At 37.2% G+C, this 12,008-nt stretch overlaps 1 protein-coding gene across 1 annotated transcript; it reads left to right on the plus strand.

Annotated features, from left to right (window-relative positions):
* The first annotated feature begins 90 nt into the window (after positions 1–90).
* On the plus strand, positions 91–11,139 carry LOC145501048 (zinc finger TRAF-type-containing protein 1-like). Its single transcript, XM_081480613.1, has 4 exons — positions 91–1,177; positions 2,627–2,865; positions 8,643–8,854; positions 9,869–11,139. Exons 1-4 carry the CDS (start codon positions 983–985, stop codon positions 10,246–10,248), a joined length of 1,026 nt encoding a protein of 341 aa, XP_081336739.1. The 5' UTR covers positions 91–982; the 3' UTR covers positions 10,249–11,139.
* Positions 11,140–12,008: the final 869 nt, after the last annotated feature.

Below are 12,008 nucleotides of genomic sequence, written 5' to 3' on the forward strand. Positions count from 1 at the left end.
AGTACAATTTTACTGTTGTTGATGGACTTGTTCATAACCAGTGCAACATATCACAGACATACCTAACTGTAGACACAACTCTTGCAAGGATAATGGCTACAACAAAATGTCAAGCATGAAGTTCTAATGAAGGGGGGTGGTGGCAGAGGTGACAGTAGGGGTTGTAGAAGGGTGGACATAGGACTAGAATAGTTTCATCCAAATGCAAAGCAATCACTGTGGCGAAGGACAACTTAGGGTCTCAACCAGAGAGCCTGTTCATGAGCTAGAAATTCTCAAAAGGTTGTATCTCAGCCAGGTCAATTGAGTTCATATAGAAGCTCTCTCAGTTGGACTGCTCTGTAAGCAAACAAACCATCTTTGGGTTCAACTTGTAAATATAATGCCTCTTGGAAAAAATTATTAATGAGCTCATTGACTGTTATATAATTAAACTATATACTTTAAAGTTCCAAAAATAATGGCCTCAAAAAAGTGATGACCTTTCAAAATTAGCTATAAAATTTAATGGTCATTAGCAAGTCCTGTCAGTAGCAAAACCGTGACTCTCCAAAAGTAGCAACCTCAACAGTAATTCAACTTTAACAGACACCAAAAATTATACATTAACTAGCCAGCTCTGATGCTAATACTCAGGAACAACTACCATCTATTTGATCCATAAATTACAACAACTTTTGTAGTGAAATTTATGTCCATTTGTCCCGTTGATGTCAACGTTTCTTCGCGGCTCTATGTGTATGCCAAGCAGACCTATCTTTTAGGGCATTGCCGCTGAGCTAAGAATTTTAAGATTCCGGTTGGATACCACGTGATGGTCTCGTGACTTCCTTTCGCCTAATTTGGGATTGTTGACCTTTGCTCGTTCATTGTGACGCAGGCGCAGATGTAGTAAACATTACATCATCTTTTCCGGACCAAAACAAACTATCGATTGAGCGGTGTTTTGAAGGGCGTAGGATTTTATATCAAAAAGGGGAGTATGTCGGAGGGAGAAGCTGAAGGTTCGATACAGGTAGAAGACACTTCCGAAAAAGAAAATATCGAGCCTCCTTTGAAGAAAGTAAAGACAAGAGAAGACAGAAAAATTGATCGTCTTGGTAAACTCGAGGCGCGATTGAACGACATTTTGAGTTGTACCGTTTGCCTCGATTTGCCCACCAAGTCCGTTTTCCAGGTGAGAATCGAACTGAGTTACAACAGTGTATAAAATGTCACGCTGTTTGTTCAAATCTCTGTTACCTTTAAAAATGATTTTCTGTACTCGGGTTAACACTCTTTGCCGATGTCAATTCTGGTCACATCCATCAATACCTGCATCATTCGTGCTTTGTTTTTGCTTTACATCCAATCAAGATATGTTTATAGATACACCCTAATCCAGCTTTTGCATGCATGAATTGTAAACCTAAGCTTCATCAAATACGGTGTGGTGCTACAAAACTCCATGAGTTTAATTCAACACGTTGAGGTTACTTGACGTGGCGTTCCGTTGTTTGAGTTTCATGAACATTTAGAACTGCGCAATACTATTTGAATAATAGGTTACATTTTTGATAGCTGGCAAACACTGTATAAAACAAATTTTTGTGTTGAACAATTGCGGAGATCTTTATAAGCTCCATGAATTTTGCTGCTCTGTTGATTTTCGACCGGCCGGCATGCCCTCAAGGATATTGTATTTTCAACTTGCTCTGGTGGTAGAGTGGTTTTTGTAATTTGCGAACATAGCCAGCTACTGGTGTTGAAGAAAGGTAAATAGAATGGGAAAGATTTTTCAGTATTTAAATATTTATGTCAGTGATAGACCTCGGTTTAAAACTTTGAAACATTCTTTGTTTCAAGTTTACATTGCACGACATTTTCACGTGGCCTGTCACGATGCTCTTGTAACATGACACGCTTCAGTAAAAAACAAAATATTTACCCTGGTTGCGCAAATTTTTTTCAATCAGTTGGTGTATTAGTTTAGTTATCACAATAATTTGTTTTTAATATTTTATATGTGAATATTTAATTTAATTTTTTTACAGTAATAGATGTTTTCAAACACACAGGGAGAAACCTGCCAATATATGGCACCATTTGAATCACTTTCTTTTGCTCTGGCTTTTATATGTGTCACTGAAAAATCATAAAACACTCTAGGTGGGGACTGGTGGAGTTATTTCAATGCTAAGTCTTAAATCATGTGACAGCATTTCAATGAGAGAAGCAAAATCATCGTACCAAGGCTGCTTTCATTTAAAACTCTTACGTGTCATAACATAGAATTTCATGACAGAGTAAGATCTGTAGGTGGTGAACCTGTGACTATTTGAGAAGTTTGAATTTAATAAATATTGTCTTCAAGTTAGTGATTTAGTGGTGTTTACCAAAACACAGAAAGATTGATGGACCCAGTTTAATTTTGTTCTGAACTGTGTATTACGTTTACTTACTTGCCACTGTTAACATGATTTTGGCTACGAAATGTGCAGTTTTTTCCCAAGATTCCCTACACGTAACCAAACTTTCCTGACCCACCCCTCCCCAATGTGTGAACAGCCACTTAAAGACCAAAATATCCAAATTTTGTGTGTTCTGTGTGATGTTGACTTCAGCCCTTTTTTCTGTTTCAATGTAGTGTCGTAATGGACACCTGATGTGTGCATCCTGTTTCACGCATCTTTTGGCTGATAGTCGACTAAAAAATGAGCAATCTACGTGTCCAAACTGCCGAACTGAAATAAATCGCAATGTCTGCTCCCGTAACTTAGCTGTCGAGAAAGCCATATCTGAGCTTCCCACAGAATGTTCTCACTGCAGTCATGAACTACCGCGAAGCTGCTTGAAAAATCATGAGGACAAAGAATGCTTAAACAGGTAAGTGAGCCCTTTTACTGTATCAGTGTCATTCTCTTCAATATTGAAATGATTTGCATTGAATTACTGCTTTACTGTTGCTTGTTTCTCAGTCTTTTTGCAGCCCTTGATATGTTTTTGAGTTCATAATGTTGATGAAATAAAACAGTGAAAAAATACTTGTTTGCATTGATCTCTGATTGTGTGAATTAGTTGGGAGGGATGAATGGGGAGGGTGCACTGTGGGTTGATATCATTCTGCAGCTGGATTCTAACTTCGTAGAATCAGCATTTCTCTACCCTCACCATAACTTTGCAAGTCATTCCCACCGACCAAAACATATTGTTTGCATCTCATCTATGTGTTTTTTTTAGCAAAATCTGTATGAATGAAGTATCCATAGTAAAATTGCCTAATTAAACAAGCATAACATAACACCGATACTTTGAGCATGGTATTGCTATCTTGCCTTAACATCAAAGAAAAATTCTGTGACAATCAATTTTGTAATGGTAGTATACTTTGTATAATGAAGAGCATGCTTAATGTATTTTTTGTAATAATACTAGTGGTTTACTGTTAGTACAGTAATTTCAACAAATATGAACTTTAAAATATAGTGTAGGTGTAACAGTGTCATATGTTGAACAGGTCTTACTGTATTTAGTACTGGTAGCAATCTCTGTATGTTAGACTCTTGACAATAAATATTACGTTTGAAGAGTTGAAATAAAATGGATTCAAATGGTGAATGTGTGTTTGCCATTACTGTATCTAACATACTTTTTTTAATAAACCGTGGTCAAAAGGTATTTCAACTGTGGGCAACTGATATTTCAAATATTTGCTTTCCCCAAACTAACAGATAATGAGCCATGGCTTTTTCCTTTCACTAACCATTAGAGTCAATACGTGAAAGTCAGGTGCTGACAGTTAAACTGTCGTCATGAAATGTCTACAGAAATGTCAAGTTTCAAACAAAGTCAGATGGTAAACATATGGCCATTGTTGCAGTATTGTTGGGAGACTGTTGAATGGAATGCTAGGCACACCATGAAACCATAAAACTGACTGTCACTGTGCGGCCCCCTTGATGCAGTTGTTTAGAAACATTTCACAAGTTGATGTGTGTAGGGCTAGATGGGTCCTGGTTGACATAAGCTGGTCCAGAATGTGCTATGTGGCTCCACACACATCATAAGACATTTTTACAAGTCAAGCTGAGTAAAGATGGCATTTACAGAACTCGTTCAACCTTGATGGGCAAATATTTGGCTCTTGGCCATTTTGCATGGATCTCACTCACTGTATTGAGTCTGTTCAAGTCGACTTGAGCCAAATAGATTTTCCCATGAGGCCTACCCATTGGGTCAATAAGCCGGTCACACTTTTTGTGAATACTTAAGTCCAAGGGCAGTGAAAACTACAAGAGAGTTACAAAGCTATACTTGATCATGCCACTGTGCAATACCAATAGTTAATATGTCAATTAACCCATGAGGACTGGAAGAACCAATTGACTCGGCACTCATCAGCCATTCATTTAAGTGGCTGACAACAATTTCCAGCTCTTTCTATCACATATTTCCATTGATCAACACCATTTCTCTTTGTCATATGATCCTAAAACAATGTTAACACACTTATCCAATCATTTGTAAAAAAAAAAAAAAAAGTGTGGTCATCCTTTCTATATAACAGGCTACCATAGCCGCAGTTCAATGCGTTAAAAACACCCTTAATTTTATTTTACGTGATTTTAACTCAAAATGAGCACAGTAACCTCCATTTGTTACTGTCCAATCACGTTATTGAGTGTGCAAACTTTAAAAAATTCAGAAGAGGGGCTTCAGAAAATTTAAGGTTGCTTTGAACCCCTCCTGAGAATTTTTTTAAGTTTGCTTACTTCAGTAACATGATGCCATTATAAAAATGGAGGTCGCTGAGTTTGTTTGAGTTATAGGTTCTTAAAGAGACATTAAAAGTGCCTTAAACAAGTTGTACTGTTGCTATGGTAACCAGTTTTATTAAAACACTCTACCAATGATTGGGTATTTGTGTAGTACCATTGTTGTAGGATCTTACGACAAAGAGTGGTAGTATTGATCAATCAAAGTATAAGTGATGGAAAGAGCTGTTAAATGTTTGTCAGCCACCTTAATATTGCAATCTCAATTCAACATTCACCAAGTACCTTCCCAGCATTCCAACCAAAAACAAGAGCAAAATGTGTGGTGTAACAAATTCACTTATCATCTGATGCAGTTTAGAGCAAACAGAAAAATATTTGGGCTTTTTTCATGGTACACAACCTCGACAGTTAGTCTGTACACAATAATATTAGATCAGATAAATATAATATTCCTATCTGGACTCCCACTTCCAAAATAAGCGCATGGTACTTGCTCATAAGTGAGGTTGGGAGTAATACAAATAGTGGGATTTATTGGGTGGAGCAGGAGCCCTATTGATGCTAGTCTTGATCATGTGATGAAGTCGATTGGGTACATGCCACCTTAAGCAGCACAATGGTTGACTGTGATTGATTAGTTTTCATTCTTTGCTGTTATTGTTGCATTTTGCACTTCAACTCAACAGAACTGGTAGAAGCAAAATTCACCAATCACAGCTGAGGTCATGGAAATCTGCGTACTGCAGCCAACCTATTGGTAACATAAGGAGACATAACTAATCACGCTCATCACCTGATGAAGATCAATACATCGTGACCTACATCACAAGAGACCACTTTGTGAGAAACAATAGTGCCATATTAACTGTGTAATAACACATTCACCAGCAATAACTTTTTTCGCCGCATTAATATAAACGAGAAACCTTTCAGATTAATTATTCTTGCAGTTTCAGTTTCATATATTGTACCTCTGACTGACAGTAAAACAATGAACATTCCAGTAAATTTCAACGTAATTACTTTAACAGTTAAATCAGTTTCACTTTCCTAAAACTGAAATCTAATTTTGTCCAAAAATGCACACAATTTCCCAAAGAGCAGAATTTTTTAAGAAATCCTTGTCTTGCACTTGATACACTAATTCTGTATTCATATAATTGGAATTTTTAACAAAGCTGTCTGTAGATAAAAGGTTGGCCATCAGATGTCAGTGTTTTAGTGTTAATGCTTTAGGTTTGTGGAGACCAGAAAAGGAACAAAGTGGACAAAAGGAAGAGACTCAAATGAGAGGTTACTGCTGGCAGTAACAAAAAGTATTATATGGCAGCTCAGCATGTGGGCAAGATGAACCAAATCTTGCACTGTGGTTGAATACCAGAGCAGGAAAGAGGGGCTATCTTGCCTACACAGGATTACCTGCGGTGTCTAGCTTGTGTAGCAAGCATTCCTGTGAGATTAGAGCTTCTGCATTCTGGCCATGTGCAAACTGATGCAAGAGCAAAAACAATCAAGGAAAATAGGGGTGGTGGGGAGCCCCGTTTGTGGGCAAACAGGTTTTTCAAAATGAAAGGGTTTGGGAGCAAGCATTCCCTTGCTCGTCTTACCACCCCCTGCTTCATTGGATTTTTTTTTTTTTTTTTTTGCTCTCACTCTTACTTGTGTGTGGTGGAAATGCAGAAATAGCTCTTTGTACTGGAACACTTGCGACACAGGCTAGTGCCCAACAAGGAAATGTTTGTTATGCCATATAATAAATCCTTTATTGACCCAGCTTGGTCAGTTGAGATGGCTGGATATTGGCTAAGTCTTTTTGTGTGTGTGTTAACAGACCCCAAATGTGCTTAGTCAATAAACACGCAAACAGAACTTGGCCAACATCCAGCCATCTTGTTCTCACGCTTGGTTGTTAACCCATATGTATTGTTTTCAGATCTGATGGTGATGAAACCAACCATGAGATTTTAAAACAATAATCAGATTGCATTAATGTTACTAATATATTGGTAATGTAATAAGATGCGACAAAATGGACATCTTCTTTAACCTTACTTCCTGAACTACCACAAGAAAGATTTAGCTGAAAAATTCCATACTACTGGCTTGAAATATAGGATCCTTACTGTTTGATTGATTGATTGATTGACTGACTGACTGACTGACTGACTGACTGACTGGCAGTGCAGAACAAGCAAAGGCAAAGGTGCTAAAGACAAAGGGCCTGGCACAAAGCAGCTTTAGCTTCACAGCTTCATCTTTGCTCGTGCCACAGTGTATGGGAGCCTGCTCGCAGGCTAACTGTATAGCAACAACTATATAAACAGGCTTTTTCTGGACCTGGCATGTTCAGTGTCATCAATATGGAATTTTTTGTGACAAAATCCTGGGACAGTGGTTTATGAAGTAATGTCTCTAAAGAAAGGCCTCCATTATCTGACTAATGTGTATCATTTTATAAAACATGTTATTTTTGTGCACAAGTGAACAGTAATATTTATGGAATGCGTTTAAGTTAAATGAAGAAAATCGTAAAATAATCCAGCTTCCTTATGACTTAACCAAGGTCAACTTAATCAAGCTGTAAAAAATATTTAGGATAACTGCTGCTTGTGTTTAAGTCATTGTCCTGGTAACTTCTTAGGAGCACTGTGTTCATAAGCTGTGTGCATATTAAGCCATGTATTTATGTTGCTATAAATAGCATTGGTAAACAGTTAACTGGTATCTTGTACTTTTATTTCAAATTACAATTCTAGGATGTTCCTAGGACCAAGCCAGTATTAAGGGAGTTGTTTTTACATCGTTAGACTTGCAACAAGTGCCTTTACATTTTTCTAAGAAGGCATATGGAAGTTAGAAACCCAGTGCTCTGATTTAGTTTGGAGTTTGACTACCACCTAGAGTTTGGGAAAGGGTTCTATACTCCTCCCCTGAAGAGGGAGGCATGACACAGGATACAAGAAGGGGTAGAAATCAAGCCTAACTTGGATCATTGACAATTATACCCATGTATTGTTTTGCTTGTACTAAACCAAGAGCCCCTCGTAAAACAGTGAACATTTGTGTCAACAAGCTACTGTGGTGCCCTCCTAAATTTTCAGTGAATTTAATAGAGCTTTTTGTAACTTTCAGACAGTGCAATTTCATTGCACACCAATTAAAACAAAACAGAAATGTGGGTTGGAGTTGCTGTCATAAAAGGGTGATTTACTGGACTGTTGCCATGGTAACTAGTCACAAGAGCAGTGTAATACTTGGTTACCATTGCCAGTTTTTGGGGTTAAATGTTGTACAGTGTAACAGAACACAAGTTGTGTGCACTGGCACAAGCCTTGTCAAAGTTAAGAGCCACTCGTAGAGCAGTTTTCAATTGAGCGTTGTAAGACTAAACCAAAAGCTTTCCAATTAGAATACTCAGCCAAACTTGAACCATAGTAAAACCAAAACCAGAGTAATTGCCTGGTTACTTTTGACAAATCAATTGAAAACCGCTCTAAAAGATAAATTATAATTTTTGAGTTTGTTAGATGAGAACCAGTCTGAATGTGGTCAATAAATTTGTTGAGAAACAGTGATTATATTGGAATATTTTAAGTTGGAAATACTAATGGGCCAAGTTGAGTTGTGATAAGATAAGGCAGAAAGGAGATCATGATGCTTAGTATCAGTTTCAGTTTCATTTTGTAACACTAGAAGACGTGATAGAGGTTCATATCTACTTGACCAGAGAATATTGATATTTTGTCTTTGCTTTCTCTTGACAGGTGGGGAAATCCTCCTTCAACAACGTGCAACCATACTAATTTCCACATTCTATCTTTCAGCCTTAAACAACTGTTGATAACCCATTTGTCTTTGTTTTGATTTGTGTTTTGTGTTTTTCAGGCCAGTGCACTGCAAGTTCAAAAGATTAGGTTGCCTGTGGCAGGGTCCATTTCATGAGCAAAGGGATCATGAGGATAACTGTGTTCATCCAGGCATGACTGGATTACAACTTATGGAGTCGTTAGAGGTGGTTGATAAGAATCACAAGAACGAGCAGGAACTCTTCCAAAACATCCTCAACTTGCTGTCCTTTGAAAAGATTGCTATAAATGGTTAATATTGTTATTCTTTTGTTATTAACGTCTATAATTAATGTGTCTGTAATAATGTATTTTCCTTTCTTTCTGTTGGCTTGTTTCAATTGCTTTATCCAGTAAATCAGTTGTTATTTGTTGTTTTCCTTTGTGCTGGGTTAGTTCCTCCAACATTGGTTTATCTTCCTGTGTTGTTGACTACTCAAAATGAAATGCTATATCTGGTGTATAATTTACTTAATATCTTAGCTAGACAGTGAAGTTGGTTTTAATGCTCTTTAGTCAATAACTTACTGATTATTTTCTGCCACTGGTGTGACACTGTTGTTTTTCTCATCATCATTACTGATCATGTTCTGACTGTTGCCGATTTTTTCAGGCTTGGTTAGTACCAACCCATGGTGAGACCAAAATCCTTTCACAGATACTACTAACACTGCTTGAATTTGATTCGTTTTCATCCATTACATATGTTGTATCTGGTTATTAACCACATAATTAATTTGCAGCTACGGGTGGGAGGGCAATTGCATTCATGACAAAAATTTCAGTTTCAGAGTATTGCCGCAACTTGTAATTCCTCCTGTTAGCCTGACTTTAGACTTATGATTCTGTGCGTATGTTAAAGCAAATAAAGTTGACCAAATATGGTCTTAATACTATTCATTAGGTACACTGAAAGGCTTGAATCTCTGTACAGGTTACTGACATTTTAAAAACAAGTCTCAGGTGTTACACCTTTCATTGAAAGTAAGCTTTACTCACAAGCTCATTTTCATGTAAATCAAACTTATTTTCATTTGAAGACTGTTGCACTGAGGCAAAGCAGCAACTTGCAAATTGCCATAAAATTGCTCCACAATTTGCTATTGCAAAACTGTATTTGTTTCATCTGAGCTGAGAGATTTTGTGGAAACTAAAAGTTAAATTGCACTTTTGCACTACATACTCTCCATTCTCACAGAACATTTGACAGGGATGCATGCTTTCCTACTAACCAATTCATGTTCACAATCTTCCTAACATCTGTAGACTTGCAGCTCAAGCCATACCGTTCTGATGACTATCTACCACAGCTCTGCTATGAAAGCAGTAGATTTCATGCTCTGGGCCAACAGTGGGTGGTAAAAGCAAATGTTGTCGGCAACGAGAAAAGCTTGAAGCGTGTCTTGACTTATCAGCTTGTACAGAAGGGAAAAGTCAACCTTAATGTCAAGTTCTTAATGCTGCGGAGTCCTTTCAGTGACTTGGTTATCAAACCTGAAGTTCATCAACAGGAGTTCAGTTGCGATTTGCAAGAAAGCAGTTACCATGACCTTGTACTGTTGGACCCCACAGAATGCAACAAGATGCTGGAGGCAAATACAATTAAGTTGAGAATGATCATATTCCAGATTCCTGGTTCAGATTAAGAATAATTTTATTGTACAAAGAATTGAGTGTACATAGTTTTATTTACCAACCATGCCCTCGACTTTTCCTGTTAATATTTGGAATAAAGCATGTAAAGGTGCCATTTTCTTGACACTGGTATTTATGTTTAAAAAATTTACAAAATGCATGCCAAGTATATTTAAATCAATCATGTTTGATTTATCACATTTTTTTTGATTTGTTGTAGAAATACTTCCCATAATGGATCGAGAGAGTTTTAAATATAAATTTTACCAATCATTACAAGTCTTTGTCACTGACAACAGTTTGAATAGTATAATAATTTTTGTTCTAGAATGAAATTACTTAAGTAAGGACCATTTAGTAACATATTTCCTTTGGAGTAAAACTGATGATCCTGGATCATAGTCATGTGTGGATTGTTAACACCAAAGATTTCCTCTAGCCGGTATCCTCGATTTCTTTTTTGTCTTTCAGCTTCCCCTAAGAAAGTGTTATGTTTGAACATGGCATCTTAAAGAGAAAAATAATTTTGTTTCACTTCCATCTTTTTAAAGGCCCATTTCCTAGTTAGGTAAAGGGCCTGATGAATTAATGGTGAACATCGTCCTAACTACTTGAACAATCAGAAATTAATTTAAATCCATCTTTTTGATGTAAATATTTTATTTGAAGTGTTAAGAGAAGACCTTTGCAGAAGCTAATATAGGTATACAAGTACAGTAGCTTATATTAATTTCTTTGCTTGAATATTGCTGGGCTTGAACATGACTGTGTAACAATTTGAAATGAACTCAGTTTTAACAGTTTGTAATAGCTCTCAATATCAGAGAGTAATATTGCACATTTTATATATGTACATAACTGTAATAAACCAGAATTAACTATTAAACAGCAATTGAACTACACCTGTTAGTCAAGGTTGAGAAAAGCTAGTAATGGCAGTAAGTCAGCTTTAGAACAATATCAGTAAATAAACAAGAACATGCAGGCAGTTTGCCATTATGGTACATTAGGAGTTCTTTGAACTGCATCCTTTTATTGATCTGCCTATTTACACCAGTGTTCATGTTTTTTAAATATATTGTTACAGCCACTATTAACATGAGGGACAACTGAGCCTGAATAATTGGTGAAGTTTCTGAAAGTGTGGCAGCTCTCCTAAGCTTGCAATTTTATTTGTCGTCACAGTGTAGCAGCTGTTATTGTTTTGTGGCTGGGGGCATTGTTTCTGTTGTTTGTTCTATTGTTTCCTTGAAGGGTATCGAACCATTCATGTAAGACCTTGCAAGAGCTGCTACCTGACTTGAAATTTCTGACGCTTCCAATTCACTCTCCTGATTTGGGTTGTTGATTTCAACCGCAAGTTATATGCGAAAAATACTACATTTGATTTTTAACCAAGCTTGCCAGATACTGAAGTGGGAGAATTGTAGTGACTGCTCTTTATCTATAAGGTCTGCATGTACAAAAGGACACGTTCCAGGGATATGTAGCAGCAACACATAGCAGCATCAACCAGTGTTGCACAGAATGAAAAGTAACAGCACAAACAAGGGAACGTGTCACTGCAACATCTCCCTGTGACATGTCCTTTCATGTGAGCTTGAACTCCCAGTATGACCCTTATCCTTGGTTTCCAAGATAAGTCACTTCCAGTTAGCATTCTCTCATCAGAGTAAAGGGGATATTGCAGTTAGTACTCACTGTAAGTGCATGCATGTGGCTTCAGGAGGCTACTGCACCCCCAGGCAGGGAGTCTAAGTCAAAAGCCCTT

Source organism: Orbicella franksi, chromosome 10, assembly GCF_964199315.1.
Source record: "Orbicella franksi chromosome 10, jaOrbFran1.1, whole genome shotgun sequence".
In the NCBI taxonomy this organism is placed as follows: domain Eukaryota; kingdom Metazoa; phylum Cnidaria; class Anthozoa; order Scleractinia; family Merulinidae; genus Orbicella; species Orbicella franksi.